Below are 25208 nucleotides of genomic sequence, written 5' to 3' on the forward strand. Positions count from 1 at the left end.
TAGCAGATATTGTTTCCTTTAGACCATAAAAAATAAAATTACAGATAGAAACATTAATATTCTTTACCTATTTCCTTGTAAATTTTTTCATAATTTTCCATTTCTCTGAGATTCATATCATATACTAGTAAAGTTTTGCCCATTGAAAATTCACATTGAGACAGCGTGCTCAGCATACGTTGGTACTGGCTATACCTAATGAAAAAGAGAGAAAACCAAAATAAGGATGCTTGTGGATTGACAAAAATGAACTGTTATAATGCAGGCAAATATTTGCTAATTAAATTATACCAAGTTCTGAGAGAATCATTTGCTTATTTAAAATAATTTAGAATATCTGTCCCTTAAGTTTTCTTTTTATCAAATGTAGTATTCTTGAATTTAACTACTTTAGTTACAAATGCAAAGATGGGACTGCTGTTCTTATCAATACACGTTTTATTCAAACAATTATTTGAATTTTGTTTAAAAGACTAAAAAATACTTTAAGATGTTTTTTTAACTTCACAGTTCTGTTCCCACAATTTTTTCACTCTATAAAATCATTTATATGGAAAGCAAATTCAAATGAGGAAAAGTTTACTATGTTAAAAAATAAATAAATATAGTTGAGCATGGTAGCTCATGTCTGTAATTCTGACATTTTGGGAAGCCAAGGTGGGCAGATCACTTAAGGCTAGGAGTTTGACACCAGCCTGGCCAACATGGTGAAACCCCATCTCTACTAAAAATACAAAAATTAGTCAGGCATGGTGGTGCTTGCCTATAATCCCAGCTACTCAGGAGGCTGAGGCACCAGTACTGCTTGAACCTGGGAGGTGGAGGTTGCAGTGAGCCAAGATTGTGCCATTATTGCACTACAGCCTGAGCAATAGAATGAGACTCTGTCTCAAAGAAAAAAAAAAAAATTAGATATACGTGTGTGTGTGTGTGTGTGTGTGTATGTGTATGTGTGTGTGTGTATCAGGTTGGTGCAAAACTAATCGCGGTTAATTGTGTCAACTTAATATATACATACATAGCGGTAGCCTTTTATTAGCAAAGGAGAAAATTCCATTTAGATATTTTATCCTATTAAACACTTATATCATAAAAGTAACCAAACTAATGAGTCTGAATTTAATCTTCATTTCTCCTTCAATCCTCCTTCTCCATGTTTTAATAAACATATGGGAGGCCTTTGAAGAGAAGAAAAGGCCAAGAAAATCTACTCTCGATTAAGAGTTGACTCCACTGGACATTTAAGGTGAGTGAAAATTTGATCTATTCACAGGACCTCAATATATGGCCTAAAATCACATTAGGACATTGGTATGGAAACAACAGTGAAATGAAATACCCCTCTTCCTGGGACCCAGAGTTGCACCATTTAATGAAACTCTTCACTAGCAGATTAATTCTCCGATCATCTCCAGCACCATCTCCATCAATGAGGAGACGCTTCCGTATAACTTCATCTGCAGGAAAGAAGGCCAATGTTACCATCTGGCTCTTGGTAACTTTCAAGCACAAATAACCAGTATGACTGTTCATTTGTTTATTCAAAAGAAAATTATTGAAATGTAAATGTATTTAATGCCACTGAACTGTACACTTAAAAATGGCCAACTAAAATGGTAATTTTGTTATGCATATTTTATGTTACTGCATATAATAAAAAATATTTATATAGTAAAGGAAAAAGAAAGTTATTGCATGACTATCGTGTGTCAGGTATTGTTCTAGGGGCTGGAGTAATAGCAGTGAAAAGATGTCCTTACAGAGTTGGCAGTCTACTGGATTGTTGAGTGGAAATAATCTTCAGGTACAATGAAGGAAACAAAATAACCTGCCCAGACAGACAGAAGTTCAAATGCTCGTGTTTTTGGTTGGTGAGAGGCATTGATAAAAGGAATAGATAGGAAATATTTAAAAGATGTAGTAGCAAACTAGGAAAAAAGAATGAGATGGGTCAGGGAAAAAGTAATGGATTTGTTAGATAAACATATAATTTAAGGCTGGGTGTGGTGGCTAATGCCTGTAATCTCAACAGTTTGGGAGGCTGAGGCTGGAGTATCGCTTGAGACCGGGAGTTTGAGACCAGCCTGAGCAACACAGTGAGACTCTGATCCTGTGAAAAATAAAAATTAGCTCGGTGTGGTGGCATGTGCCTATTAGTCCCAGTAACTTGGGAGGCTGAGGTAGGAGGATCACTTGAGCCTGGGAGATCAAGGTTGCAGCAAGCCATGATCTCACCACTGGACTCCAGTGCCTATTGGCAACAAAGCGAGAAGCTGTCTCTGAAAAAAATAAAAAATAAAAATAAAATTAAATTTAAAAAGTATATATATAGTTATCTGTAAGGTTTCTTTCCCCATGAGGATTTTTTTTTTAACAATACTGTCTGACTTTCGCCCCAAGGAAAAGAAAGAGAGAGAGAAGAAGAACAAAAAAAACAAAAACAAAAACAAGTAGATGACAATGATGGCCAACAAGCGGGGTCCACATCTGTCTGCCTGGCAGTCCTGAGCTAGTGTTCTTTCCTGGACAAAATGATGCTGGATCATAACAAGAGCAAGGCAAATTAAAACCATAGTAAAACATCATTTTTCATCTATCAGATTGGCAACAGATCTGATAAAACGGTTGGGCAAGGGTGTTAGAAAACTGCACTTTTATACACGAATAAAATGCAAACTGGTAATTCTTTGTAGGGCCACTGAACGGTAACAAATAAAATTAAAAACGCACATACCTTTCTGACCCCATAATTCCAATTCTAGAAATTTGTCCTATAGAAGTGCACTCATGCACAAAGACAGACATAAAGGAATGTTCTTAGTGGTGCTGTTTATAGTAGAAAGATTGCAAACCTATTCATCAGTAAGAAACTGATTAAATGATTAAACATTCACATAATGTCATAGTATGAGCTAAAAGAATAGTGCAGATATACTGATACCAAAAAACTCTCCTTAGATATGTTAAACAAAATGAAAACAAAACAGGTATTGAAAAGCATATACAATATGTTGCCATATGTGCAGAAAAAGGAGGCTTTGCGTGTGTGCGCATGTGCATCACACATGCATGTGTATATTCAGAGACTATCCTTGGAGGGATCCACAAGAAACTTGTAACAGTGGTTATTTCTGGTAAGAGGGACTACAGATAGAGGTGGGAAAAGATATAATTTTCCTGTATGTCTTTGTAGAATTTGGGGGGTTTTCTGTTTTGTTTTTTATAGTATGCATTCATTATTTTTTAAAATAAATTTAAAGTGTGAATAATTCCTGGAGAGCCTCCATGCTGAATCAACAGCAAAATCTTTAAACAATAGTTCCTGTGTGTAGGCAGAAGTATTTTTGAGCGCAGGTGCAGCGGAGATAAACTTTGGAAGGCAGATGGCTCCAGTTTTAAAATATATTCTGTGATAACATCAGATAAACATTTTTAGAATTGGGTTTGGTTCTCAGAGTCATGGCTTTGACAGACTGCTCAAGCTACATATTCATCAAGTGTTTTAATTTTACATTTTAAAAATACAAACTAATGCTTTCAGTTTTTTAACCACCAACATTATCTGAAAAGACTGAGACAAATAAAACATAGTCCTTGAAGAGATTAAAATGCAGAAAATAAATATTAATAGAATTTTCTTACTACAAATGTTTTAACCTTATTAAAAAGAAGCATCTAGTGGGTGAATCTGGTGGCACTGATGGTATTCAACAGTTCCTTTGTTAGTCTTATCTGTGTTCTCAAGTCTCCAAGAAATACCATTTTTTCCCCACATGCCTGGATCTCCAACTCTAGTGAGGACTGGGGATTTCAAATGTAAATACATTCAAGTAATAGGAAAACAATATCTGAGGCAAACTGGAGAGTGAGTGCCCTGATTGAGAGGAAAAAAATATTAACATATGTAACAGAGATTAAAGTTTGATGCTGTGGTTTGAATGTCCCCTCCAAAACTCATGTTGAAACTTAACAGCCACTGAAACGACCTGAATAGACACTTCTCAAAAGAAGACATACAGATGGCCAACAGGTATATGAAAAAATTCTCAACATCACTAATCAGGGAAATGCAAATCAAAACCACAGTGAGATACTGGCTCACCCCACTGAGAGAGGTTATTACCAAAAAGACGAACAATAACAAGTGTTGGTGAGGATGTGAAGAAAGCAGAACCCTTATACACTATTGGTGGGAATGTAAATTAATACAGATATTATGGAAAACAAAATGGAGAGTCCTCAAAAAACTGAAAATATGAGCTGGAGAATTCACAACCTAAGTGTCCACTGATCAATGAGTGAATAAAGAAAATGTGGTATCTATACACCAAGCAATACAACTCAGCCATAAAAAGGAATGAAATAGCATCTTTTGCAGCAACCTGGATGGAGCTGGAGGCCATTATTCTAAGCAAGTAACATAGGAATGGATAATCAAATACTGTATGTTCTCATTTATAAGTGGGAGCTAAGCTATGAGGACACAAAGACATACAGAGTGACATAATGGACTCTGGAGATTCACAAGGTGAAGGTTGGGAGAGGGGAGAGGGGTGAGGGGAAAAAAACTACATTGGGTACATTGAGTATAAGCACACTACTTGTGTAGTATACTACACAGGTGAGAGGTGCACTAAAATATCAGAATTCACCACTGATCTGGCTCTGTCACCCAGGCTGGAATGTAGTGGCATGATCTCAGCTCACTGCAACCTCCACCTACTGGGTTCAAGCCATCCTCCCACCTGAGCCTCCCAAGCAGCTGTGACTACAGGTGCAGGCCATCATGCCCAGCTAATTTTTGTATTTTTTGTAGAGACAGAGTTTCACCATGCTACCGAGGCTGGTCTCAAACTCCTGAACTCAAGTGATACACATGCTTCGGCTTCCCAAGTGCTGGAATTACAGGCATGAGCCTCTGTGCCTGCCCCAACCCACCCAAAAAATGTATGTATATATGTTTGTTTGTTTGGAGACGGAGTCTCACTCCTTCACCAAGGCTAGAGTACAGTGGCGTGATCTCGGCTTACTGCAACCTCTATCTCCTGGGTTCAAGCGATTCTCCTGCCTCAGCCTTCCGAGTAGCTGGGACTACAGGCATGTGCCACCATGCCCAGCTAATTTTGTATTTTCAGTAGAGATGAAGTTTAACCATCTTGGCCAGGCTGGTCTCAAACTCCTGACCTCAAATGATCCGCCTACCTTGGCCTCTCAAAGTGCTGGGATTACAGGCATGAGCCATTGTGCCAGGCCTCAATAATTACTTTAAAATTAAAAATAGAACTACCATATGATCCAGCAATCCCACTACTGTTGATGTGTCCAAAGGAAATGAAATCAGTATGTCAAAGAGGTATCTGCACTCCAACGTTTATAGCAGCCTTATTCACAATAGCCAAGGTATAGAATCATCTTGGATGTTCACCAACAGACGAATGAATAAAAAAAAAAAACGTGGGCTGGGCGTGGTGGCTCACGCCTGTAATCCCAGCACTTTTGGAGGCCAAGGTGGGTGGATCATGAGGTCAGGAGTTCGAGACCATCCTGGCTAACACAGTGAAACTCCCTCACTACTAAAAATACTGGCTGGGCGTGGTGATCGGCGCCTGTAGTCCCAGCTACTCAGGAGGCTGAGGCAGGAGAATGGCGTGAACCTGGGAGGCGGAGCTTGCAGTGAGCCGAGATTGCACCACTGCACTCCAGCCTGGGTGACAGAGTGAGACTCTGTCTCAAAAAAAAACAAAAAATTGTGGATGTGGTGTGTGTGTGTGTGTATATATAGTGTGTATGTGTATACACATATACACATACACTTAAACACACACATATATATATACACATACAAAATGAAATACTATTCAGCCATTAAAAGGAGGACACCCTGTCATTTCAACAACATGGATGAACTTGGAGAACATTATGCTAGGTGAAATAAGGCAGGCACAGAGATATAAATAATGCATGATCACACTTATATATGGAAGCTTAAAAAGTTGGTCTCACAGAAGTAGAGAGTATAATGGTGGTTACCAAAGGCTGGGGTGGCTAGGGAGAAGGAGGTTGGGGAAATGGTGGTCAAAAGATACATACTTACAGTTAGGCAGGAGGAATAAATTTCAAGAGATCTAATTGTACAGCAAGGTGACTACAGTTAATGATGATATAGTGTATTCTTGAAAAATATAAAGAGTGAATGTTATATGCTCTCATCACAAAAATGAGAACTCTGTGAGGTAATGCATTTGTTAATTAGCTAGTTAACTATTCCACAATGTATATATACTTCAACAAATCACGCTGTACACAACAAAAACACACAATGTTATCTGTCAGTTTAAAATAAACACATAAGAAAGAAGGAAGTTTAATTGCCATCATGCCGGTTTTAAGAGGGGGAACCCTGAAGAGGTGACTGAAGAGGTGATTAGGTCATTAGGGCTCTGCCCTGATGAACAGGCTTATGCAGCTATTGTAGAAATAGGTTAGTAATCTTGGAGTGAGCTCCTGATAAAAGGGTGAGTTCAGCTCCATTTCTTTTCTCCATCTCACGCTCTCCTTTGCCATGTGATACTTTTTGCCATGTTATGACACAGCAAGAAAACTCTCACCAGATTTGGCCCTTTGATCTTGAATTTCCCACCCTCTAGAACCATGAGTCAAATAAATTTCTATTGTTTATAAATTACCCATTCCCTGGTATTCTGTCACAGCCTCGGAAAACAGAATAAGACGGAAAATCGTACTGGCAGTGTGGCTGTTGCTATAACAAATATCTGAAAATGTGGAAGTGGCAAGTGTTGCCCAAGTCTAGAATCATAAATAAAGACTTAAAAATAAAGTCTTTAAATTTGTTGTAATTTTGTCTTTTGACAGATGACCACAAAAGGACGTGGAGACAGCTGATGACCTGAGACTCCTTGAGGAACATAGGAAAAGGTGATGCTAACCTTCTTTTTTGGGGGTGGGGTGTACTATCTCCTTCACACAGCCCTGAGGGTTAAGTCCCTCTCAGATCTGAGCTCTGCTCTCTTAAGCATTTAAGCTCACTGATATCTTTGGCTTTGGGGGTATCAAGGTTAGTTTGTGCTGTGAGAGAACATTTGACTTTGGAGTACCTAGGGTTAGTTTGTACTGTGGCAGGGCACATGACTTCTGGGTTCATAGTGGCTGACAAGTCACTGGCAAGGGCTACATTGTTTTGGCTCCCACTCTGGTGATATGCATGATGCCATAAAAGGCTTGGGTCAAGCCCTGAAGAATGTGGCTGGACAGAAATATGGGTTGCATCCCATTGGTGACCAGCATATGGCCGGAGGGAAAGGTGGGTTACACTCTTTGTGGCTAACACAGAGGGCTGCAGTAGTAAAGGTAACCAACAGCAGTCACAGCAAGTGGTTATTACCATGGGGTGAAGGGGGGCATGAACTCTGGCTTTTGGAATTCATGGGTATGTGTGTTTTTTCTTACATGTTTAGATGAGGGAGGCCTCAGGCATCTGACTGAGTCAGACAAAAACGAAACTGAAACGTCATTGGCTCAGTGGGTCAAGGCAATCTCAAAGCCAAAGCCATTTTGGCTTTGGAAGACCCAATATCCAACATCAAATGGTTTCTTTAATTTCTAAAGATCTGAGTACCCTGCCTTCTGGCCAATCTGTCTTTTTTGTGTATGAGGTTTCTGGTTCTGGAAGCTACAAATATTTACAAATGGCAAAATCTTACAAAAGATAATTCAGAATTATGATGCCATTACATGTAATGTTCCAGATGAAAAAGACTATTCATCTAAGAAGTGCACTCAAACCCCAAGCCTCCCAAATTACTCAGAGAGAACAGAATTCTTATTGGTATTCAGAAGCCTCAAAGAGACAACAGTGCTCTAAAATCACCTTTTAAAAAGATTCACTGTAAAGAGCTAATAAAAGCTGGAAATGGAAGATATTCCCTTACCAAGGATGGTAAAACTGATGTAACTCCTACTGCCTCCCTCTCTCTTACATTGCCTGAATATTTACAATCTACTCCTAAGTATTCAGTCTGCTTTGTCTGAATTGCCATTCTTCCCTGAAAAAAGCAGTTAAACAGTTTCCTTATAAGAGAATCATTTGAAAAATCAGGAGATAATCCCCAAGTGACTTGTACTCCCTGGACAAAAATGGACTTCAGGGCCACAGTTCAAGATTTTCCTAAACCTACAGAAGAATTTCACAAGTTTTCTGAAGAATTCAGGGTCTTACTAGTAACTCATTATTTTTAAATTTTTATTTTTTTAGACGGAGTTTCGCTCTTGTTGCCCAGGCTGGAGTGCAATGGCGCGATCTCTGCTCACTGCAACCTCCACCTCCTGGGTTCAAGCTATTTTCCTGCCTCAGTCTCCCGAGTAGCTGGGATTACAGGCACCCGCCACCACGCCCGGCTAATTTTTTTGTAGTTTTAGTAGAGACGCGGTTTCACCATGTTGGCCAGGCTGGTCTCAAACTCCTGACCTCAGGTGATCCACCCACCTTGGCCTCCCAAAGTGCTGAGATTATAGGCACGAGCCACCATGCCTGGCCTTACTGGTAATTTATAACCCCAGTATACTTGATTTGTACCAACTAGTACATGTATTGGTGTAATCTAGGGAGCCCCACATGGATGAAAGAGGCAGAATGGCAGTCTCCTGAGAATTCTATCAAGTACCCAGCAAGCTCTGTCCAATCTACTTATGGGTCAGGCAAAACCCAAAAGACTGCAGATTACCTTTTGAAAAGCCATTCCCCAAGTATTTCAGCTCCATGGCAACCGACAACCTAGAATGACATTTGGGCCTGTCCTAGGGTGCTTCCCCAAATAAGCAATCCCTAAAACAGCAGTTTCCAAAAATTCACTGCCATTTGTGCAAACAACCAGGACATTGGAAAAAGGACTGCTGAAAAAATTTTCCAGGAAAGCCCCTAAAATCAGGCTTCCCACCCACCCTGTGACAAAAAAAGTTCCTATAAATCTGGTATGTATTGGTATAAATGCTATCAGTCATAATTTTGGTTGAAAAATAACCAAATTTCCTTGTCAATTTCATCATTATTATAATGAACTCTCATCAGGTTTTAACCATGGCCATTTTAAGTCATGTTGTCAACAGTGAATTGTTTTGGTTCTAATGCCTTTTATGAAAGCTTTTGCAAGCAATTATAATCCTAAAGTGCTGTGTCTCCAAAAAGCTATATCAGAAGAATGAAAAGAAGGCCGGGTGCAGTGGCTTACGCCTGTAATCCCAGCACTTTGGGAGGCAGAGGCGAGCAGATCACTTGAGGTCAGGAGTTGAGACCAGCCTGGCCAACAAGGCGAAACCCTGTTTCTACCAAAAATATAAAAATTAGCTGGGTGTAGGGTTGCGTGCCTGTAATCCCAGCTACTCAGGAGGCTGAGGCAGGAGAACTGCTTGAACCCAGGACGCAGAGGTTGCAGTGAGCCAAGATCGTGCAATTTCACTCTAGCCTGGGCAACAGAGTGAGACTCTGTCTCAAAAAAAAAAAAAAAAGAAACTCTGACATGACTTTTAGTTTGTACCATTGGACAAAATTTCCAAAATTTTAATGAAGAAACTGTAAACTAAAAATAAAATTCTAAGCCCCTCACTCAATTGAATGGACCCCCATTCAATAGGCCAAAGGCTTTCCAAAGTAAACCTGAAAAACTAGTTTAGGCCATGATGGGAATGGGGGTAGGGTCAGAATGCCTCATTATACCCTCCTTCTAGAATTCAGGCACAACTGACCAGCATGAGCATTAAAATAGAGATCTTAAGACTGACCAAACAGACTCTTTGTACCAATAAGATACATCACATGACAGCAGACATTGAAAGAAATTGAAGTATTTTACTCCGAAACATATTTCTTTGATGTATTTAAAAATGGCCCTGCAAAGTTGTCTCTTGTCAGGGAAATCTACATTCTGTGGAGAATCCCCTTCCCCTTCCAGGTCTTTTCCTGATCCAGAGATTGACTAAGAGTCTGGCACCTTTTTAAGTCTGATAAGAAATATTTACCATCTATTCTCTGTGAAGCCTGCTAGCTGAAGGTTTCACGTCTATAAGAACCTTGGCCTCCACAACCCCTTATGTTAACACAGAAATTCCTTTCTATTGATTCCAGGTCTTTAGCTCATAACTTAACCAATTACCAATCAGAAAATCAACTCCACCTAGGAGCTGGAAGTCCTCCCCACCCCCCACCTTCCAGTTGTCCTGTCTTTCTGTACTGAACCAATATACATCTTACGTGTATTCATGGATGTCTGCCTGTAACTTCTGTCCCCCTAAAATATATAAAATCAGCTGTAACTCAACCACCTTCGGCACATCTCAGGACCTCCTGATGCTGTGTCCTGGGCATGTCTTTAACCTTGGCAAAATAAACTCCTAAATCTATTAAGACTTGTCTCAGACACTTTTTGGTCTACGAATCTGATGGGTTTATAAAACTGCTAACCAAGATCAAACAGAGAATGAATTAATTACATGAGACTGATTGAACTGATAAATAAAAACTATGGGTTTTCATGGTTTCTTTATTTGAAACATTGCTGGTTCTTTTAATATTTTGTTTTACAGATTTAAGGAAACTTCTTTTTTTTGAAAGCTATGTATAGTTTACAGCAATTTGGTAAAGCATACTTTTATGAATAAAAATAGAAACATTTGCTTTTCCTTTCTACCTGATGATACCTCCAGAATTTGGAAACTATTTGTTAGTACTGTTATTTTTATGGCAAGTTGGTTGTCTGCGTAAGTTCAATAAAGAATCTGTTCTCTTTAACAGGATAAAATTGGAAACACTGGTTATATTATCAAGGCTCTGACAGGAATACCGTATTTGAAAATGTGCTTAGAATGCCTAGCTTCAGCTGGGCATGGTGGCTCACGCCTGTAATCCCAGCACTTTGGGAGGCCGAGGTGGGTGAATCATCTGAGGTCAGGAGTTCGAGACCATTCTAGCCAACATGGTGAAACCCTGTCTCTATTAAAAATACAAAAATTGGCCGGGTGTGGTGGCATGAGCCTGTAATCCCAACTACTCGGGAGGCTGAGGCAGCACAATTGCTTGAACTCAGGAGGCAGAGGTTGCAGTGGGCCAAGACTGTGTCACTGCCCTCTAGCCTGGGTGACAGAGTGAGACTCCATCTCAAAAAAAAAAAAAAAAAGAATGCCTAGCTTCAAAGGTTCTCAGCATTATAGTGAATGAGTAAAGGTTGTCACTTCCTGGCAGGCCCATGAACCTCAAGGTACTAGATATAGCAGGCAAAGTCTGATATGTGCCTTCATTTGGCTTCCTAACATTGAGAGGTTTCTAAAAGTCTAATCTGAGATTCCTTGTCAAAGTTCGCAGCAAAGCAAATCTAAAAGATGGCTATGTAGTTATTCTTGCTGCACTTTTATAAATAATCAGACAAATTGGTCTGCAATTATCTTTTGTAGAAATGAGGGTGAATGTAGAGAAAAAAATTATGTTAAAAAAAGTTATAGTGGCCTTGTTATTAGATTGTAGCCTGGCTCATTGTTTTTGCTTTCTTTTTTCTTTTTCTCCTTTTTTTTTTTACTAGTAGACTAGACTGGATTCTGAATTCTTATATCTGGCTAAGACTCTCAAATAACAAAAACGGCTGTTTCTCAAGCCCTATAAGCTAAAGCTGGACAACTCGATGTAAATTTCAGGGGAGATGTCTCATACCTGATACATACACCACATAAAGAATTCACCAGAATGCCTGATGTCACATCAGAGACAATCAAACTCCAAATCAGGATGAGAAGTTGTCGACTTCATGTTGTGGACAACTTTTCCCAAGACCATTGGAATAAGACTCCCCATCATAAAGACTCTTACTCCTCTTAATTATTCCTTATTTATGCCTACTTCTTTACCTTGACAGGATAATGCTATACATTTTCACAATCAGTACTTCCTAGAGGTAACTTGGGACTGCTGGCTTTTATTTATTTATTTATTTAGAGATGGAGTCTCACTGCCATTGCCCAAGCTAGAGTACAGTGGTGTGATCTTGGCTCACTGCAACCTGTGCCTCCCAGGGACTGCGGCTTTTATTTATTTATTTATTTAGAGATGGAGTCTCACTCCCATTGCCCAAGCTAGAGTGCAGTGGTGTGATCTTGGCTCACTGCAACCTCTGCCTCCCAGGTTCAAGCAATTCCCCTACCTCAGCCTCCCAAGTAGCTGGGATTATAGGCACGTACCACCACATCCAGCTAATTTTGTTTTTATTTTTAAGAGAGACAGGGTTTCACCATGTTGGCCAAGCTGGTCTCAAACTCCTGACCTCAAATGATCCACCCACCTTGGCCTCCCAAAATGCTGGGATTATAGGCATGAGCCACAACACCTGGCCTCTGCTTTAATTTAAGATAGTCATGGGATACTAGATTACCAACTAAACAAGGAGCAATCTGTGCAATTTATTTTTATTTTATTTTATTTTATTTTTGAGGTGAGTCTCGCTGTCACCTAGCCTGGAGTAGAGTGGCACAATCTTGGCTCACGGCAACCTCCATCTCCTGGGTTCAAGCAATTCCCCTGCCTCAGCCTCGCTAGTAGCTGCGATTACAGGCGCCTACCTCCACGCTCAGCTAAATTTTGTATTTTAGTAGAAATGGGGTTTCACCATGTTAGTTAGGGTGGTCTCAAACTCCTGACCTCAGCAATTCACCTCCCTTAGAGTCCCAAAGTGTTGGGATTACAGGCGTGAGCCCACTGCACCTGACCTCTGCTTTAATTTAAGATAGTCATGGGAGGCTATCTTACCAACTAATTAAACAGGGATCAATCTGTGCAACTGATATTTTCTTTTTTTTTTTTTTTTTTTTTTGAGACGGAGTCTCCCTCTGTGTCCCAGGCTGGAGTGCAGTGGCGCGATCTCGGCTCACTGCAAGCTCCGCCTCCCAGGTTCACGCCATTCTCCTGCCTCAGCCTCCCGAGTAGCTGGGACTACAGGCACCCGCCACCGCGCCCGGCTAATTTTTTGTATTTTTAGTAGAGACGGGGTTTCACCGTGATCTCGATCTCCTGACCTTGTGATCCGCCCACCTCGGCCTCCCAAAGTGCTGGGATTACAGGCGTGGGACACCGCGCCTGGCAGCAACTGATATTTCTTGTTGCACATAAATACATTGGGTATTGTAGAGCAGATTACTTTGTTAAAACATGTAGACTCCTCATCTAGCTATTTGATTTTAGTTGGTTTGGCTCATGGGGATCCTGGCTAAAGAGAAAGCTCCAAACTCTTCATATTTTCCACCTGCTAATCACAACAGTAGTCTCCCTGGTGTACTGTATCTTCTCAAAAAGTTTTAAATGTTTCCAGAGAGCCATCTGTCAAACATCAGATGGTATGTCTCTAGCTGGAACAACAAAAACTCAAACAAACTTATAATAATGGGGAGGACACAATAAGCTATAAACACATGCTTAGACTAGAAACTCAAAATGATGGCAACTGAGTAGTACTGATGACCTAAGTTTTGATTACACTCTCACCTACATAACAACCTAACCAAAAGGCAAACTGTCAAATAAAAATTACAGGAGGCCACTGTTTTGGACTAAGTTCTTGTACTATGTCCCAATGGACCAGACTAAAACTCAAAATGGAGTTATCCATGCTAAAGTTTCATGCCTCCAAACCTAGACTAAGTTGTTACCCAACCTTCTAAGAGATCAGAAGAGCAGGATAACAGCTAATTTCCCAAAGAGGCCAGTTTAAATCTTCAGTGGGCATAATAATGAAGTTCCTTCTACTTCAGTCCTTGCTTCTCTACAAAAAAGGTAGGCTGAAATAACCTCATGTTAACTAATCAGTTTTTTCTATTGTTGGCCTCTCTGTCCCCACCTTACAAGAAGAGTAGCTTTGAAATGACTAATATGCTATCTGTTCTGTGCTTCTACTTTCTTTAGCCCTTCTTTGTATATAAAGCCAGCCTCTGCTGCTCAGCTCATTGGAACACTTATTCCATTTTATGGAACGATGTGTGGACCAAGTCTAGACTCGAGAATAAAGCCAATTGAGATCTTTAAACTGAAAAATAAACTTCAAGGCTGTCCCTCCCACCACACACCCAGGCCCAGAACTCTAGGAGGGAAGAATGGTTTTGGAGGACTGACCTAGGGTGCCCTCCATAGGTTTGCTGCTCAGAGCTACCTTGGGTCTCTGTTCCCTGCATTCCAGTACAGTGCTCCTCAGCCACCCCAGCCGTGGTTCAAGAAGGCCCAAGTGCAACTTGACCCACTATTTGGGAAGATACAGCCATAAAACTTGGCAGCACCTACATGATGCTAACTCTGCAGGCATGCAGAGTGCAAGTTGTTCTCTGACCTTCCAAGAGATCCACCTAGATTTCAAAGGATGTTGTGGACAGCCTAGAAGCCCAGACAGAGACCTGTCAAACGGGCACAAGGAGTCCCTACTAGTGCAGTGCTGAGCAGTATAGATACCCTGGAAGGATATACAAAAAACTAATATAAGGGGCTACACCAAGACAGAAGGCAGTATAAGTGGGGTGGATGGGGAACAGACTGGAAGATTGGAGATTATCTTTTTATATTATTTGAATTTTGAGCCATAGGAGTACTCAAGACCTGTTAGCTGTTGTTAAAAAAGAAAGCTGAAATCCTTTCCTTCTTCTCACCCCAGGCTGGGAGAAAGCTGTGCTCTAGCAGAGGCTTGGTGGGGAATGAAAGGCTGAATCTGGGGCGTGAGTGTGTTAGAACACTAGGGAGCCTGGATGAGTGAAGACAAATAGCAGGACCCAAAGATATATAGGCAGTTGGGGGTCAGATTTTGGGAGTCCGCACCAGTAAATACTATACTTGTACACCTTGCTGGTAGGAAAATGGGAGTTGCTAAAGATTCATGGGCCAGAATTTTTAGGAAGATGTACAAAATGGATTGTAACTGGGAAAAGCCCAGAGGCAGGGAGGCTAGTTAGGAGGCTACCAAAGCATATACAGTTAGGAGCTAACATGGCCTGAACTAAAAAGGAGAGATTAGAATCACAGGTCCTGGCTGGGCACAGTAGCTTATGTCTGTAATCCCAGCACTTTGAGAGGCCAAGGTGGGCAGATCACTTGAGGTCAGGAGTTCGATACCAGCGTGGACAACATGTTGAAGCCCTGTCTCTCCTAAAAATACAAACATTAGCTGGGCGTGGTGGCGTGCGCCTGTAATCCCAGCTACTTAGGAGGCTGAGACAGGAGAATTGCTTGAACTCTGGAGGCAGAGTTTGCAGTGAGCCTACATCTCACCACTGCACTCTAGACCGGGTGGCAGAATGAGACTCCATCTCAAAACAGAAAAAAAAAAAAAAAAAGAATCACAAGTCCTAGAAGGCAGGTTAGGACTGAGCAGCCAACTTGGTTAGGAAAGAACAGGGGCCAATGCCAACACTGGGGTGGCACAAGTAGGAGTGTGGCACCCCTAGTTCTGGCAGCACAGGGAATCCCCTGTCCAGGCATTCACAGGCCCTCCTCCCACTCAGCCCTATCCCTCTTTAGTCTAAGCACATCTCACAGTCAACTGCCTGGGCCAGAAAAAAAAAAAAAAAAAAACTGGAGCCAATGTTTTGGTTAGTCCACCCAGTGCTTACTGTGTGTGCATGTGTGTATATTCACATAAGACCAACATTCGACTTCATCTGTAAAATGGGAATAAAACTATCTACTTTGTAGAAATATTGGGAAACTTAAGGGAAATAAAAGTATACAAAGGAGCACAATGTCTATCTATAGTAGGCAAACAAAAAATATGTTATCCTTATCTTTATATTAAATTTAATCCACAACTTGTATCATCCTATAAAAGAGTAAATGTTGAAGATTTATCTATAGCTATATCTAGGTAGATACATATTAGGCATTTATGCATATGACGTTTTGCCCAGTTAGGATTCCTTACAAATTTGCTTCTGTCTCAACCTTACTGGGAAGGTCATGGTGTTTCTAGCTTAAATTGTGCATAGACAGTTGCTGCCTAGAAAACTCTGTGGACAAGAATTACTGAAATAACATGTACAAAGTGCAGAGCACAGCTCCAACAGAAACAAAATAAAACAAAAAGGTAAGCTCTCAGTTTGAGAATAGCCTCTGTTCTTTTTAAATTTAAAGATGGGCTGCTGCTGATAGTTACTAACACAAATGGCATGAGCATTATTATTTTTAATGACATTTTATCAATTAGCTCCATACTGAACACACTTAAAACATGTTTTGTTTACTATACACATTGACTTCACAAATTATCGTGCTTGAAACCCTCTGTAAGCAATCTGAATGCTTATATTAGTAATTCTGCTGGGCTTTGGTCTATCCTGTAAAAACAGTAAAGGTGGCTTAGCAGATTTTATTTTTGTTATTTTATTGATGTTATCAATATCACTCCTTAGTTGTCATAATTACTTTCTTTACTATGAGGATCAACATCATCTGGAAGGAGTTTCTAAACCAAAATACTTGACACCTGCTGTGAGGATGGTGGTTTTCCACCTGGCTTTAGGGGTTGTAGGACGATGGCTGGATAATACCATCCATCTAGCTCCTGGAAAGACTGTGGAGTGTGAATCTGAGTCAAGAAAAGGAGGCAGCAATTAACTTCTTATATTAATTAGTAAGTAATATGACCACACATTGTCTAGTGTATACTGTCTATGAGGCAGGGGCATGAGATACATATTTGCTCATCAAAATGCCTCATATCCAATATGCCTAAACGTTAACCACTGAAGACATAAAAAACAGGATTGGTTTAACAGTAGACTATTATCACAATTCTAGAACTTATGACTTCCTACTGGATTTGGTTATACATTGTACCATAATTGCACATACAAAATATCTTTCAAAATCAGTTTACAATCAGTAATGACACATTTATGCTGAAATGTAAATATTCACTTGCAAAATGGGATACATATATGCCAACACATACCCAGAAGAAATATAAAATTACTCAAGACACCAAATAAGCCTCAAAAAGTCCTTTCAAGAAGTTAGATCTTAAAACTCTATTTTTCATAAGCATAAAGGCAGGAAGAAATGACTCCTTTACAGTTACTAGAGCAATTCTAGATTTCCAGGCCTCTGGACAGATGACACAGCCATTTTAGCTATGCTCTCATTTTATCATAAAAGGGAGTTTCTCATAAATCCAGACTAATATTCCTTTCAAAATTCATAATTGTTCTTTCCCTATATTTGCCATTAAAACCTTGATTACAAAACAATTTTAGAGACAGGTCAAGGCTTGACAACCAGTGGCAATAGCATCACGGTTATGTAACTCCCTGCTAAGGCTAAATTACAGGTCAAATGTGGCTCCCTTTGAGGGAGGGCTGCAATCTCACCTGCCTTTGTGAACTAGTAATCCTGTGATCTACCAGTGAGGATTAGCATTTCCTTTCTAAATGCAGTTTGGCAAAAAGTTCTGTAGGTGCCAAACTGAAAGCCACAGGAAGGGATAACAATTTCAGACAGGATTATAGTGGGGGAAAACAACTAGCTACTAAGGCACTACAGCAAGATATACCAAAATCAAAGACACATATACCTTTTGACTTATCTCTTAGAAATTATTCCCACAAGTACACGAATATATCTATTCAAGTATCTCCATTGTAACACTGTTTGGAACAGTAAAAAACTGAAAACAAACTAAATGCCAAGAGAGGATCTGTCTAAAAAATTAATAGAGTATACACACTGATATAAAAGAATAAGGTAGATTTATATTCAAAAGAGCTCCATGATAAGCTAAAAATTAAAACAATTGAACTCATGGAGGTAGACAGTAGAGATGGTTATGAGAGGCTGGGAAGAGCCGTGGGGTGTTTGGTGGCAGGGGAGGAGCAGGGATGCTTAATGGGTACAAAAATATAGTTAGAGTGAATAGGATCTAGTATTTGATAGCACAATAGGATGATTACCGTCAACAATAATGTATTGTACATTTTATACCAACTAAAAGAGCATAACTAGAATGTCTATAACAAATGATAAATGCTTGAAGATAATGGATATCCTATCTACCCTGCTGGGATTATTTTGCATTGTATGTATGTATCAAAACATCTCATGTACTCCATAAATATATGCACCTACTACATCATTTTAAAAAACTTTTACAGGTACACAGAAGTTGAATACAGACCAGCGTGTAAATGACTGTATAAAATTTTCAAGCATATATGCCTACTGGTATACTAGCCAACATATATATAACACTTAAATATGCTAAGGACTGTTTTAGATGCTTTTCACATATAAACACACTTAATCTACACAACAGCATTATATAGATAGATAGATAGATAGATAGATAGATAATTTTTGAGACAGAGTCTGTCGCCCAGGCTGGAGTACAGTGGCGCCATCTCAGTTCACTGCAAGCTCCGCCTCCCGGGTTCACGCCATTCTACTGCCCCAGCCTCCTGAATAGCTGGGACTACAGGTGCCCACCACCACGTCTGGCTAATTTTTTTTGTATTTTTAGTAGAGACGGGGTTCACCGTGTTAGCCAGGATGGTCTCGATCTCCTGACCTTGTGATCCGCCCGTCTCGGCCTACCAAAGTGCTGGGATTACAGGTGTAAGCCACCGTGCCTGGCCGCATTATAGATATTCTTATCCCATTTTACCAATAAAAAAACACCTGGCCAAAAATTAAATGTCACAGGAAGTAAGGAATACAAATGGAACTCAAACTCAGGAGTCAGGCTCTAGAGAAGGAACTTTTACCTTTTAGAGGCATTAAAAATCATTCTGGGAGAGGAATTATTATGGAAGGTAAAGAGGGGAAGGTCTTCATTTTTCATATTGTGCATTTCTTCTTGAATTTACTGACATGTAGTACTTTTTTTCTGAAGTAGTAACGGTAGTTAACCGGGTGGTAAACTTATTCTCAGGTACTTCATTTTCTCTGTACTAAAAATTCTACTCTGTTACTGAATAAAGCTATGACGTGTTAACAACAAAAAAGAAAACTGGTTTGACTTGACCTATTTTAAATGAACAAGAAGAGAGACTAAGGCCATGTAAAAACAATGTTCACGGAGATTCCTGTAAGATTTATCGTTAGACCACCACAGCTCATGTAATTAAGATAAATCACATATATTAGCCCATTGTATTACATTCCTTATGGCAAAATAACACCTGGTTTCAAAACCTCCTTTCAAATAGCTCAAAATCATTAAAACAATTTTTAAGGTCAACAATATTAAGAAGACGTACAAAAGCTGGGTGGAAGGAACAATAAGATGGTCTGATTCCTCCATGTAGATATTAACCTCTCCTAAGATACTTCTGACCGGTCTACATAAATTGCTGATGCCAAGGGAAATTACTTACACCAAAATTACATTTAAAATTTTAAAAGTAAAAGAAATGCAAAACATCATGTTGAGGTCCTTTGTCTTTTCTCTCTGTTTGTTTAAATGTTTAGAGTATAGTGCTAATAAAGTCAAGGTGAAATGTCAATCTTGCTTTGAAAAACCAATTATCTTGGCTAAAGAAACATCATTTCATAGTTAAACTGCAGCAGTTATCCCTGTGTTGGGGCCACAGAAGATGCAACAAAGTGGGCAAATCCAATGGCACTAATGAAAAAAAAAACCCAAAACAAATGAACCCTGTGCCCACAAATGTCTATTAACATTGGATCAGCAACTGAAAATAGGAATAACAGAAGCAGCAAACACTTACATAGCATTTATACAATCCTAGTTGGTGACCACACATCCTATTTGTTTCTTTTCACTCTGAAAAGTGTCCTGGTTTACACAATAAATTAAATGGTCACTCAACTTCAAAGTGCTTTACACATATTACCCTGTTTCCTCCTTGAAACAACTCTACAAAGTGTGCACTATTATCTTCCTTTCACAGATGAGTTCTCTCACCTCTGCATTCACAGAAAAATATACACAATTACATTATTAGAAAGTCACAGTGCAGCTCCATTATGCTGTCATATTGTTCGTAGGCATATTAAAAATCATTATTTCAAATTGCAACAATTATATATTCATGCATTACACTTTTCTAAGTTAAAAAAAAAAAAAAGCTACCGTCAAAACCAGCAAGCTCTATTAAATGGAAGGTAGAGCCACATTCCACCACAAACCGTTTCTCTATTTCTCATCTGTCGCTCTGGCATATCAAGATATCTACTTAATGTTCTCTGCATGGCAAGAAGTGCTTCTGAAATGATTTCTATCAGGGTAATAACAATATTTAGCATCCTTTAAATTAACAGATACAAAATACAAACAGTTAACATAGTTTAAATTAACAGTGACAACATCCAAACTGTTCTTCAGTTAGCCAAAATGCTAGAGTTGGCAACAAGGGGAGAAAATGGATTTGTCACAAACTAGCCGTGTGACTGTAAGTCATTAACTTCCAAAGACCTCCACTTTTTCACTTATAACATGACAGTAGTGGTGAAAATATCCAGTCTAGTAGCTATAGCTACTCTAAAGCAGGACAGTTCCTCAAACCAAGAGCAGGAAAAAAGGGCTGCTTCTTCAAGAGCTCCCAGTCCAATTGGATATGCAGACGCAGAGGAATGGATTATATGAAGGCACAGTGATACAGGTACCTCAAATTTGTAACAGACATTGGCTCTCATGTAAGCTCCATGAACAGTTACTGGTACTCCTCCAAGAGCTTTCCAGGAGGATGAATGAGATATCAAGAGCATCCACTTCTATCTTCCACGCTAACCTCGCTCTAATCCAAGCCCCTATTTCTCTCATCTGGAATACTTTGTATTGGGCTCCCTGTTTTCATTCTTGCCTTTCTAGAATCCATTTTCTATGCAACTCAGATGATCTAAAAGATGAATTGGATCACTAACTCTCCTGCTTAAAATCCTCCAATCATTTCTAAATGCCCACACAGGACAATTCAGTCTCCTTTCCAAATCCTGCAAGGCTCCTCCTGAGCTCCCTTTTACCTCCTTTTGCATCATACTCCTCTTGGCCCACCTGGATGCAGTCCTGTCCCTAGATCCAGCCCACTGGCTTTCCTTATTTCCTCCAAAGGGTGCAGAACTTGTTTTCACCTCAGGCCTTTGCACTAGTTGTTGTCTCTATCTGGAATACTTTCCTGGGCTCTTCATGTGGTTGAACCTGTCAGGTCTCACTGCCCTCCCCCATTACTCTCTGTCCTCATTCCACCAAGTTCATTCTCAGAACTTAATTACATTCCTTTTCAGAAATTATCTTATTTACTTATTTGATTGCACACTACGGCTTCTTTCCCCAAAGCAGGGGCCAGGGCCCGCCTGTCTAGTTTACTACAAAGTAGCCAGGACTTTGCATTGTGCCTACAAGGTATGCAATAAATACTTGCTGACTGATCACACATACCACTCATTTCAGCTTGATTTTTTCAAAAGCTGAGCTGATAAAAACCATGTTTATAGAGGATTGTCTGAAGAAGTTGTAGTTTGTCTTTCCCTTATGGTCTAGATATTCAATCAAAAAACCTTGCTTTGAATCAAGCCAGATTAGCAGAGCTACCCACTACCCACCTAAACCAAATTGTCCATTGGTTTTATTTAGACAGGGTTTAGTGCTGTTGACAGGCTGGAGTGCAGTGGTGCAATCACGGCTGGTTGCAATCTCAAACTCCTGGGCTCAAGTGACCCTCCCGCCTCAGCCTCCTGAGTAGCTGAGACTACCTACAGGTGTGTGCCACTCCACCTGGATAATTTTTAAAAATTTTTAGTAGAGACGAGTAGCTGAGACACAGGTGCACACCACCACACACGCCTGGCTAATTTGAAAAATTTTGTAGTAGAGATGAGGTCTCGCTGTGTTGCTTAGGCTGGTTGCAAACTCCTGGGCTCAAGTGATCCTCCTGCCTTAGCCTCCCAAAGTGCTAAGATTGATTACAGGTGTGAGCTACCACACCCAGCCTCTATTGGCTTTAGAATCTTTCTAATTGTGATTTAACCTTCTTTTACCTAGCAAGGGATGTGCTACAAAACAGCTCTGTGATCTTCAGTGCTGAAAAGAGGTTAAGGATATGACACTGGCTTTCATTTATAAGGACCTCAATGACAAACTTTTCCTCTAGTTCAAATCAGAAAAAAAAAAGTGCTTTTCCTGGGCATCTAAGATTGCCTTCTTTCATGAACACTAGACCACAGAGTAGATGAAGTACTGCCTCTCGGCATGGCCTATTAGAGAAACAGGTCACTTACAGCTTGGTTAATTAATGTACTAGACTTTATCCTTCTGCATTTTGAGGATCACCCCACTTCTGACTTCCCTTTATTTTTCCTAATTTCAGTGTTCTTTTTGTCTTGTTTTCTAATCCATTTAATTTGTACATTTTCTCATTACGGTGAACTGCCTTAAATCTTTTCTAGCATAAGGCATATAAATAAAGTATTAAGGGTGACAGCAGCAATATGCATAAAATAACATGGCTAATAGGCAGAGGGTCAACTACTTCCAGGAAAGAGGGGATTTTTGAGTTGGGTCTTGAGGAAAAAGTGGAGTGTCACCTGATAGAAAAGGCAGGAAAAGGCAACCTGTGCAGATTAAGAGAGAAGGCACAGTCCACATCAAAGGAAAGTGGAAGACAGATTAGTAAAACTACTCTGACATTTAATAATATTTACTGAACATTAATTATTATGTGTTGGACTCAATGCAAAGCCCTTTACAACTTTTTGTGTTTAATCCTCAAAACAATCCGCTGACACAGATTTTATTATTATCTCCATTCAGAGACCGAAGCTGAGACAGTCTGTAAGTGGCAGGGTAGAGATTCCTGTGGACTCTAAGGATGTGGTGGGGCACTCTACTGCAGTCAGTACTTCAGAACTCATCTTCTGTCCCTATCTCCCATCTGACAAAGCCTATCGCTCCTTTGGACATCTCTATCTCAATAAATAGAAAAGTAGTGCTAACAGGCACACAGTGAAGTCAAAAACCTGGGATCATCCTAAACCCCTTCTCCCCGCATTCATTCAATACCCGAAGTTCTGACATTCTGCCTCACAAATTTCCCTCCCACCTGTCCTCTTCTCTGCATTCCCTCTTGGTCACAGTCCTCATTGTCTCTCACCAGGGCCACTGCAGAAATAGGAGACACAGGAGGCATAATAGTGAAGAGCGGGAACTCCGCAGGTGGTCTCCCTGCCTTTGACCCTCTATGACTTACTATCTGTGCAACCTTGGGCAAGCTAACCTGTGTCTGTTTCATCTGTAAAATGGGGACAACAATTAGAATATTACCTGACAGCACCATGTAAACGTTAGTAAGTGGTAAGGAAACTTAGCTCCTCACTTTCTCTTCCTCTAATCATTCTGCACATAACAGAGACAGTGTGTATGCGGTTTTGTTTTTTTTTTTTTTTGAGACAGGGTCTCACTCTGTCACCCAGACTGGAGTGCACTGATGCGATCGTGGTTCACTTCAGCCTCGACCTCCCAGGCTCAAGTGATTCTCTCTTGTCAGCCTCCCAAGTTCTGGGACCACAGGTGTGTGCCACTGTGCCAGACCAATTTTTTTGTATTTGTAGACATGGGGTCTCATTATGTTGCCCAGGCTGGTCTTGAACTTCTGAGCTCAAGAGGTCCACCTGCCTTGGCCTCCCAAAGCGCTGGGATTACAGGCGTGAGCCACTGTGCCCGGCCATGTGTGTGTGTTAATGCCAATCTGATTAGCACAACACCAATGTTAAAACTTTTAATGGCTTCCCATTGCCCTTAGAACTCTCTGGCTCATAACTTTCTAAATTCTAGCAATAACTGTCAACTTTGAGTTCTTCCAACATCTTGGGGCCTTTGTACAAGTGGCTACCAACCCAGAACACCAGTCCAACATCTATTTATTCTTCAAAAATGGGATTATCTTTTTTGGGGAAGCTTTCTCATTTCCATTGATTGGATAATCTTTGTTACATGTTCCTACAGTTACCAACCTTGTACTTCCTTGTGGTAATATTTGTCACTCTTAAAACTCATTAGTCAATGTTTCTTTCCCTTCCGACCGAAATTTTGGAGAGGGAAAAGTTCTTGCTTGTTGGTTCTGGGTTGTAATCCCAAAGCCTAGTCCAGGAAGGATAAATGTCCACTAAATAAATGAAACTGGAATGAAGCAAAGCTGAAATTCTACATGAAGTTCCTGGGTCTTTAGTAGTCTTCCACCTCCACTACTCTTTACCAGTCTGCAAATTTGGGCCTATCACTGTTCTTCCCATGGCCAGGCCCTTTAATGTGGAGACCCTGGTGGTCTTCAACTCTTCAGAAGTGGCCTCTCCACAGGCATTTAGTTACTGGTCACCCTCTCCTGAAAAACACCCAAAAGCCCTAGATCTCCCCTTCCCAGATATCAAAGGACCTTCTTCCTCCCTAATCAGATAACTTGTAGGTTCTCCCTCCAGTTGCCGATCATGCCCCTTCCCCTTTCCCCAAAGTGTCACCTTATTTCTGCTCTCACTCCATAGACCATCTCCCTTAGACAGTCCACAAACCCAGTCTTTGCCCCTCTAAATCCATTCCAGCTGACAAATCACCCTCCCCAACAAACACATATACATCTTCTATCCTCCTGACCTACCCTAGATGGTTTCTCATCACTATACTGGCTCCTCCTTACCCCCCGTAAATCTCCCAGGTACACTTCCTCATTACCCTCCGGATACCTCATCCCTCTGTATTCCTTTTATAAATAATTCCCTGCTCCCTCTCCTCACCCACAATCCACTCGCAGTTCAAGGCCTCATTGCCATCGACTCCATTGTCTGTGAGTCCTTCCCAATATGCCCCAGGACCCCTCCAGGTGTCACGCTCCGTATTCTGACATCCCTTGTAGACGAGTCCCGAAACTCCCGTTCCATCCCTGGAGCTCCCACTCCCTCCTAGTCCTCCAGAAACCTTCCAGGCCCCCAGCCCCAAGCCCGGCACCACCGCCCACCATTCGCGGCTCCTGGGCCCTCACCGCGCCCCTAGACAAACCCGGACTCCCTCCGGTCCCACCCGCCCTTGCACCGCTTCTAGCCGTCTCGGCCACCCACGTGTGTTCCCAGCCCACCGACCACGCTCCCGGCACACCCTACAGCCCCGCGCTGCCTTCGGGAGAGCGGGCGGGGGAGGCCGAGGGGCTCCGAGGGGCGCTCGGCCTCTGGCGAGAGGAAGGACTCA

The 25208-nt window shown here is 40.8% G+C and overlaps 1 protein-coding gene across 3 annotated transcripts in view; it reads right to left on the reverse strand.

The window, feature by feature from the left end:
* Positions 1-25208, reverse strand: part of THOC7 (THO complex subunit 7) — a 29892-nt gene that overhangs the window by 4465 nt on the left and 219 nt on the right. The window contains exons 1-3 of one of the 3 annotated variants that reach the window (XM_005547528.5): positions 23987-24211; positions 1340-1457; positions 68-195 (exon numbers count right to left, since the gene is read on the reverse strand). In XM_005547528.5, coding sequence (XP_005547585.1) covers positions 68-195; positions 1340-1457; positions 23987-24029 — 289 coding nt within the window. In that variant the 5' untranslated portion in view covers positions 24030-24211. Of the gene's footprint in view, positions 1-67; positions 196-1339; positions 1458-23986; positions 24212-25208 lie in introns of those variants that run through there. The other 2 variants (XM_005547529.2, XM_065540895.1) reach the window with 2 other exon arrangements.

Source organism: Macaca fascicularis, chromosome 2 (genome assembly GCF_037993035.2).
Source record: "Macaca fascicularis isolate 582-1 chromosome 2, T2T-MFA8v1.1".
Lineage (NCBI taxonomy): Eukaryota > Metazoa > Chordata > Mammalia > Primates > Cercopithecidae > Macaca > Macaca fascicularis.